This window comes from Rhipicephalus microplus, chromosome 10 (genome assembly GCF_043290135.1).
Source record: "Rhipicephalus microplus isolate Deutch F79 chromosome 10, USDA_Rmic, whole genome shotgun sequence".
NCBI classification, from domain to species: Eukaryota; Metazoa; Arthropoda; class Arachnida; order Ixodida; family Ixodidae; genus Rhipicephalus; species Rhipicephalus microplus.
In genome coordinates this window covers 56,742,458-56,751,867 of record NC_134709.1, presented here as the reverse complement: position 1 = coordinate 56,751,867, position 9,410 = coordinate 56,742,458, and the positions used below count along the sequence as shown (strand labels likewise).

At 43.8% G+C, this 9,410-nt stretch overlaps 1 protein-coding gene across 1 annotated transcript; it reads right to left on the bottom strand.

Moving 5' to 3' along the window:
• Nucleotides 1-682: 682 nt before the first annotated feature.
• Nucleotides 683-8,804, bottom strand: LOC142774411 (uncharacterized). Its single transcript, XM_075874772.1, has 4 exons — nt 8,656-8,804; nt 7,141-7,212; nt 6,122-6,232; nt 683-3,038 (listed from the first exon to the last, which is right to left on the bottom strand). The coding sequence occupies exons 1-4, from the start codon at nt 8,748-8,750 to the stop codon at nt 2,618-2,620; spliced, it is 699 nt and encodes a 232-aa protein (XP_075730887.1). The 5' UTR covers nt 8,751-8,804; the 3' UTR covers nt 683-2,617.
• Nucleotides 8,805-9,410: the final 606 nt, after the last annotated feature.

The following is a 9,410-nucleotide window of genomic DNA, read 5'->3' as shown; positions in this document are numbered from 1 at the left end:
GCAGTCGTATTTTATACTTAAGACTGTACAATGTGTTAACCTTTCCTTTCGCGAGTGTGCTTCTCAAAGAAAGCACAAATAAATATGCAGTTGTAGCTTGTAAACCATGTCAGAGGACACGAATGCAAAACCTCAATTGCAAGATAAAATGAAGGTGAGTGTTGGCGATTCGCCGTTTATTCTCGCTTTAAAATCGGCAATTTCGATCATAACTTACACCAGCGAATTTCCCGATATATCTACAAAATTGAACCACAAAAAGGTGTCGCTCAGATTGAACTTCAGCGTTTGTGGTGCCCTGATTTGTATCTTATGCCCGTGTTTGTGAAATTACTGTCAGCCTCTCCTTTTTTTTCTTCTTCTCTTCCTTCTTTCTCATATTTCTTATCCCCTCCCTTAATGCCCAAGTGTAGGTTAAGCAAACCGGAATTCTTTCTGGTTAACTTTCTTCCTTTCTCTCTCTCTTTCTTTCTCTCTCTCTCTTTCTTTCTCTCTCTCTTTCTTTCTCTCTTTCTTTCTTTCTTTCTTTCTGTCTCTCTTTCTTTCTCTCTCTCTTTCTCTCTTTCTCTCTCTCTTTCTCTCTTTCTTTCTCTCTTTCTTTCTCTCTTTCTTTTTTTCTTCCTTTCTTTCCGTGTTTGAACGCCCAGTCATGAATAAGAATGCAATGCATGGAACACATGTATCTGGATCGTAATTGAAGTCCATTTTATTTTTCTGTTTGTACACACTCGGTGTCTGTGTCGAATTAAAAGCGACGTAAAACAGTGTGACGAGACCCAACGACTACAAAATAGAGGCCAGTAACGACAATAGTCCTATGCAATAATGAGCACGGAAAAAATAAAGAGCAGGGAACAAGTACAGGGGGAAATATCACAAGTTACCCCGGCCATTCTCCCAAGTATTCTATTGGAGTGTGGCCTGGAAACTTTTGACAATGACTGCACATGAACAGTGGTTTACACAAAACTCCAGCAATAGATGCAATCGCTCAATAGCAGAAATACAAATACAGCAAATATGCGTTTTTACAATACCTCTAAAGCGAGTATAATCTGGAGGCATTTGCCTACGGTCATGAACACAGCTTAGGTATCCGTACAGCAAAATCTCGGATAGAACTCCGAAACTCCTTTTGCGAAGCACAACTGTAAAAGTGAGGGGGGGGGGATTTGTCTAGAGGCATTTGCCTACGTCCATGAACACAGCTTAGACATTCGCGGAGCAAACACTCAGATAGAACTCTGAAACACATTTAGCAATGCACCATTCTAAAGACTGAGAGGCCTTGCCTAGAGGCATTTTCCTACGTCCATGAACGCAGCGTGGACATCACTACAGCAAACACCGCGGAATGTTACTTCCAAACTCTTTTTGCAATGCACAACTCTAAAACACTGGGGGGGGGGGGGGGGAGGGGGGATTTGTTTATAGACGCAATTTCACACGTCCATGAACGCAGCGTATGCATCGGTACTAGATATAACTCCGAATCTCTAGAATATGACTCCGAATCTCTAGAATATAACTCCGAATCTCTAAGATATAACTGCGAAACACTAGGATATAACTCTGAAACACTAGGATATAACTCCGAAACACCAGGATATAACTCCGAAACCTTTTTTTTGCAATGCACTACCACCACCACTGGATAAAAAAAAGGAAACAAAGTCTAGCGGCCTTGGCACAACTCTGAAAAGAGGGGGGGGGGGAATTCACCTAAAGGCACTTGCATATGTCCACGAACACAGCGTAGGCATCCGTACAGCAAATACCGGGATATAACTCCACAACGTTTTTTCAATGCACCATTTTAAAACAGAGGGGGTTGGGTAGTGTAAAGGTCTCTGCCTTTTACAATGAGCGCCGCGTAGGCATCCGTACAGGAGACACTATAAGATATATTTCCCAAGCCCTTTTTGCAATGCACAACTCTAAGAACTGGGGAGATTTGTTACAGGCATTTGCCCAAATCAGTGTACAATGCTTAGGCATTCGCACAGCAAACGCTTAGATAGAACACCGCATTTTTTTTCAGTAAACATTCTAAAAACTAGAAGGACTTCTTTAGAGGCATTCGCCTACGTCCATGAACTCCGCTTATACATGCATAGAGCTACGAATTTGTTTGCATTAGTCTAAAAAGTGAGGGGGGGGGGGGTGACAATTGAGCCCGTCATTTCAAAAATCGAGGCAATATTGGCTTACTCGGTGCAGCCATTACAGCCGTTTATAAGGCGATGAGAAGTTGTCTTTTCCTACTCGGGCTTTTAAATCGACTTCTGTGTTACTTTAAAGAAAGAAACGCAGTATTCTTGGTTATTCTCCACCGCTTCTTTCTCACGTTCTGAAGTAAAACTCGAGCTATCTAAGGACTATCCACTGTTGCAAGAACCTCCGTATATTCATGGCGCATAATTCAAGAGGCAAGTTGGGAAATAAATAAGAGCACTCTAGAATAATAAATACCTGTCCAAATCACGCATAAAAAGTCAGCGCGCGTGTGACTTCACAGTACGTTTGAAAAAAAGTAAACTGTACTGTACAGGCTGCAAAGGCGGTTCAAAGCGATAACTGTTTTTTTATTTGGGGGAGGGGGGCACTTTTAGTGTTTTCAGTCTCCATGTAAATGTCGGTGCCTTTTCAGAGAAGGCCATGTCACGATCAAATGACGCCATACTTTACATCTAGGCGGCTTCTTGTCTTTATGCGTGCGTTCATGTTTGCGAAGAGTTGCCGACTCTGCGAAGGATTTACTGCATGTCGCGCACCGGTGGGATTTCTCGCCCGAATGAGTACGGCGATGTCGCGCGAAATCGTACTGCCGCGCAAACAATTTGCCACATGCATCGCAATGGTAGGGCTTTTCGCCCGTGTGAATACGGCGATGTTGAACGAGATAACCGTATCGTGCAAAAGATCTCGCGCATATCTCGCAGGTGAGGCCTCGTTCCCGGGGTGGTTTCTCGCCGTGATTGAATTCACTATGGGCACCGCACTTGCACTGTTCTCTTTGCGTGGAGCCAGGGGCATCACTGCGAGTAACCGAACAACGAAATACATGCGTTAATTGTTTGGGAAGACGGTAGTCTTTTTTTTTTTGATAAATCTGGAATCCCGGTCTGTCTGCTGGTCTGTGTCACAGAATCCAGCTACCCGGCAATAGTTTAAGCACACCCTGAATAGCCAGCCATCTTTATATGCTTGCTGCGTTCGTACTTGTGAACACCGTCCATAAAAAAGAAAGTACGATGCACATTTGATGGAAACATCAATGAGCAAGTATTTCGTAGTGCGTTTCTTTCTAAATTACAAGGATACGGAATTCTATAAAGACTGCAATGCTTATTACGCTGCACTGACAAGGCGATGCAATGAACGAAAAGCGGGTGCTTCTCACGCTTCACTAAAACGACACGGTGCTGCCACCTACAGTGGCTGTGTGTTAGAGAAATCACTACCAGATGGTGTTCATATCCCACGCCGCTCAGGTGCCGGCGACCATGGGATCCCGGACTAAAGATCCTACTTACCGATCTTATCACGCAGAACGCACAATTAAGGTTTTATTTTTCTCTCTCTTTTTAGGCACAATACTATAGTCTTTTGACGACCTTTGCTCGCGAAACACGCAAATACGCAGTCAATTCGTTATATATATAGAAATTGTTGGTTCATATGTAGGTTTAACGTCCCAAAACCATAATATGATTACGAGAAACGCCGTAGTAGAGGGCTCTGAAAATTTAAATCACCTAGGGTTCCTTAACCTGTACCCAAAACTGAGTAGATAGCAATTGTATGGACACTCTGGGCGTGTCTTTGCCGTCTCCGTCATTCGTGGTGTAAAGTCAAAATTGGTAGCATCATCCCACACATTGAATGTTCTACCTGCGAATAAAAAGTTCTCAAGCCCTGACGACGAACGCAGTGACAGCAAAGATCGTGAAGTGAGCCGGATATCTACTCTTCTTACCATAGTATTCATAAGCGGACGATTCAGGCACATTTCTTTTTGCCTGAGTAGCCACGTTGTTAGAGCATTTGATAATGCGCAACGCACACCTGTGGTATTCACTAGACTACGGCACAAGAGGCGAGAGGAAAGCACGCCGCTAAAACGAAATCAAAGTAGTTGAATACACTTACTTTGCTTATTTGCGCCAACGCCAGATTTAGGACAGACACCGTTTACGATTACAGCATTGGCAAAAGCATACCTTCGTCTCGGCCCAACTGCACTCTATCCGGTTGAAACGCTACAGAATACCCGAGTATGCTTCATGTAAGGCGTTTACTCATAAATGCCAGCATCGGTTTACTGCTATGCCTTCTTTTGCAGAGACGATCACATCATACGAATAAGAAGTACCTTTACGATAAATGGCAGCGGACACCGGGTTAAGACTCAAACAGGAAACACGAAAAAGACGACGCAAGGGCTGAACTTCGAGTGGTCTTTATTGACGACCATATTTCATTTAACGACATCTGTATGCGCATGCGTACCCGACGGCCCTTCTGGCGTCAGTCGCGAAAACATTGCGTAAAGACTCCAGGAGCGGTTACGCCGCAGAAACCGGTGGCAACGATGCTGGATTTCACCCAGGAAAGGTCCTAGCAAGTCTCTATAGGGTCCATTCGTTTCACCTGCACTTCGTGAACCGGTACACGGAGGCTCTGCACTTCGGCATTCCCTTTACGAGTTCAACATGGCGGCACCGCTGTATTAGTTTCGAAAAAGTGCAGCTGTCGTCAACGAATTCCCTGCACCTGCTCGGGAGGTAGTGCCGAGTCCGTGCAGCACAAGATGGCTGCAGCTGCAGCAGACGACACAGCCGATTGCGTTCGTGTCTGTTTTAGTGGCGTCGAACAAGTACGATAGTTAACACCTTCCAGTAGACACATGCCAAGCAACGTAAGCGGCACCGTCTTTTACGAATCACAGCCTCCACAACCCTCGAGACAGTCTACGAGTATAGCATAGGGCTTGCACATCTGCACTCTCGCATTCGTTTCCGCGTTTCGTCGCTGCTGCACTTGCTGAAACGTCACCTGCACGAAGACAACACCCAGATGGCACTACCGTGAACTAGTCCTAGAAGTGCAGCATGAATTGAATGGACCTTATGTTCACACCGTGTCACAAAGTTCGCAATTCTGGCCAAAAGGTTGGTTTGGATGCGGTGTTCTCTGCACCTGCCACTCCTTCGCAAAAAAAAAAAAAGTGAATTCGCAGAGCAAACAGAAGGAAGCATGTTCGATGAAGCACTGATACGCTTACGTCACCTGCACCGAGTCTGCCGTATATTCGATACCGATGACGTGTAATAAGGTGTACGTAAGTTTAACAGGTTGATGCCTCAATGCGAGCCGTAAAGGGCACAATTATTGCTGCTGCTACAGCAAAGGTGCAGGCCACCTGGCCATACACTGCAGCAATTGCGGCTGCGCACCCATACTGGGTAACACGAGGTTGGTGTAAAAGGGAAAAGGCAAAATCGCTCGTGAATCTTTAGAAGGGGCAGAAATTTTTGAAAGGAAGTAAGACTGCATTAGCAGCCTATTAGTTGCTCTATCATCGAAAGAGAGGAAGTCTTTAAGTTTTAACACGTAATGTGCTTTATCTTTTCGGCGCTTGTTCTAGTTTCCGTATCTATTTGACTTCCAATCTTGCATTGTGAATTGACTGTGGCTTTCGGTGCTCTTGAAATGTTGTATGGATTTCCTTCCAGAGTTTTGACGTACGCATGTTACTTAGGCAAATGTGATGTTACTTCAATGCAAATGCTTCAATGCAATACTTCAAGGCAAATGTAGATGTTACTTAGGCAAATGTGGTATGCAAGAAATATCAGTTAATGTCCGTCGCTTGCGTCGTCCATTTCGTGTTTTATCTTTGTGCCTTTAGCCGGTGTGCACTGCCATTTATTTTAAATACGACCAACCAAGTAGGCCACAAGTTTATCTTATGCAAAAAAATACCTGCCTTCTATAATCACCGGTAGTCTGGAAACTTGTGCTACCACAATCCTTAAATTAGGCGAGACAAAACTAAAAAAATACGTTCAGAAATGTTTATTTGGTAGCACATCTTCGCACTTAGACAAACGCTTACCTGACATTGTCTTGAGACGTGTCTGCCTGGTGTTTATCCTGAACTACTTTGTAGCTCCCGCTATGGAGAGTGGAGTATCGTGGTAATTCTTCATCAGCGACGTCCGATAGCCTGCACGAGCAGTTAGCAGACACATATCGTAGTACCAAAGCTGCCGAAAGAGTATCAGTGTATAGCGCCGCGCCCTGTGCCAAAAATAATTTGTTACGAGGTGACACACTTCGCGCGCATACGCTCTTGCGCATTCGATGGATCAATAAATTTCACGTGACATTATGTTTTGAGAAAAGTTTATTCTGCTCACACGTTCCTGCATTACGTATGATCCTGTTTTGAGCTGTGTTGTCAAATTTCATAGTGGTTTCACACAGTTCGTTTTGAACGAATATGAATAGAGGATATTGAACAAAGTAGTTTTTTTGGATACTATGGCTATTTCCACCCCTTTGCAGGTGGTGCAGTTAAAAGACAGTGGTGCTGGATGAATCGGAAGTTATCAGGATGTTCATTCGTGGCCCTGAAGCTACGTACATCTACGGGCTACCATTTAACAGTGCGCATTCCTGTAGTTTGAGTCGCTTTAGACATAATTCATTTAAACGAAGTTGAACCTCATGACAAGCCCTTGTTGACGAGCTGTGAGCAAGCAAAACGATGACTGATTGCAACTTAAACTGTAGAAATCATCCTAAGTATTAAATCTGGCAGACGTAAGGCCTCGTGATATGTGTGCATGCGTTAAGGTCGGAAACATTCTCTGATGTACCTCAGAGGGACGCTGCAACGCTGCTTTTGCTAGGAGGGGTGATATCCTCTGAACCACGCCATCGCATTCTTCAGAGACAATGCATCTATGCGGTTTACGTGACAGTACAATGTATTTGCCCATGATTGTGCTAGTATCGCTGAGGAGACGAATCTCTTGCACACGTTACACGGTATTTTAATTGAATGATAATATTACTGGCTTATGTAATTCAAGATATGGTGAGAGTGTCCGAAAGACATGTGACACATACTGCGGACTTGGAGGGTAGCCAAAGGTTATTTTGTACAAATCCTTCAGTATATCTGTCCAGTCTGCGTCGGAACTGCAAAATAGAGAGAGAAAGAACATAACAAAGGTAAGAAGGTAAGTAGAAGTCCTGTTTTCTACCCTAAATGTGGGGAGAGAGGAACTGCAAAAATTTAACATAAGTATACAATGCGAAAAAGTTTACCAAGCACTCTATTGTAACATTTCAGAGAATGTTTCTGAAACTGAACATTTAAAGCAGAAAACAGCTTCATTATTCAGGATTGCACTACTTTTATGGCGTTCTTTTCTCAAAAGTTGCATAATTCTGCCTGGCAACCGGCTATTGACACACATGAAGCACCCCCTGTACGAAAAAGGACTGTAACTCTGTGCGTTAGGTTACAAATATGATTAGTCTGAAGATCAGTGATCAGTGTGGAAGAACCACCGCACGTGTGACTTCATGAAACAAGTTTCGTAATAGCTAGACAATCACCCCACACTCGCACTCTGCTGCAGAAGCGCTTCCCTGCATGTACTAGGTTGTGCTGTGTCACCGCTGTCAGCTGGCGCCATACTACATGGGCTATCTGCTTTCAAAGTTACTCTCACTCACAGTTGGCTGTGATAACGGCAGAATACATTACCGTGTAATGAGGAAACTAAAAACATAGCACACACAACATCGAAAATTTGGCGCATAAGGGGATGTTTGATTCACAGCAGGCAACTGTCGACGCGAGTACAAACTGTTTGCTTTGTCTTAGATAGTTGATTGCTAAAACCACATTGCCGATGCACTGCATACTTACTTCACTCGATTCGCTTCAAATTGTTCAGAAGTTTATTGAATATGCTGAGGTATTCTCCATTGAAGGATGCAAAAAGGTCAGCAATCAGGATTTCTTTCATATAACAAGTACATGACGAGTGTCATTGCAATAAGCCGGCATTCTCGTCCCTAATTTCGTTAAACGAAGCACGTTGTACTCCTATGAACATGCATGTTATTTGTATTTATTTTTGTAGTGGTCATGTGCTGTTTCAACACATTCCTAGCATTCCATCTCTATGAAAATGTTACCACCGTGGCCAACACCAAAAGCGTAATGTTCGTATCACCAAGGCGGACGCTGTCATTCCTTCCTTTGCAAAATCGATGCCGTAATATTTAGTAAGATCAGCAGCACCAGCCACAGTAACGCGCCAGAGGCCTCGTAAGGCCGAAAGTGAGTGCTGCCACATTCTCACAAAAACAAACGAGCCAGAGGCTAGCGCGTCTTGGCTAGCGTTTTAGGCAGCATTATTGATTGCTAGTGTTCGGCAAGAAGATTACCTTACGTTATCTTGAGTCGGGCTTCAACTTTTTGTTTCCTTAACTATTTTGTAGCTGCCAACAGCATTCGCTAAATGTCGCCCCAGCTAATTTTCTTTGTCCATGCTCGTTCTAAGTGGAAGCTTTCGAGAAACTTCGGGGGCGTACAAATAAATGAAAATTTTCTGACAAGAAGCTCACCTGGCATTGTCTTGACATGCGCTTGCCTGGTATGTTTGCGAGTAGCTACCGCTATCAAAAGTAAAATGCAGCATTTCTTCGTCAGCCATGTCCATTGTTCAAATTGGGCACCCTGCCGACAGAGGCCACGGTTACAAATGCAATGCAAGACATCGACTGAAATTGAGTAGCTATGCAACCTGTGCCTAAACCAACGCATGGTGTCGAGACATGTCACGGCGCAAGCGCGTCCTTGCATGCCCTGTGCGTTGGAAAATTACTATCACGAAGCTCTCTTTTTTATTAACAAGCGTAACCTAAAGTACTAATCTACTGCTATATCACGTACATGTCATGTATGCGCACGGTGCTTTATTCGATGATCAATTTGTATAACTATATCGTACATCATTGCAATGCAGGTAGAAAAACGAATGCGTTTGAGGAGCGCTGCTGAGGTGACGCTGGCCGATACGATTGGCGATGATCATGCGCGATAAATTTAAATACAAAACGCTAACATGACGTGATAGATAAAGACAAATTCGATACACCCATAGAGCGAAACTCAGGGACTTCATCGGCACCTTCAAGATTATTTTTCCAGCACTGCGAAAGTTGACAAGAAAGCTTAGATTATGATTAGGTGAAATGCAGCACTAAATCGCCAAACTGGAATGCTAAGTGCTCTCAAAGAAAATGGAAATCTGTTTTCCAGTGGCAAAATACAACTATACCAGGAAGTGCAGGCGAGGTGCCACGTTTTGTAATTAAGT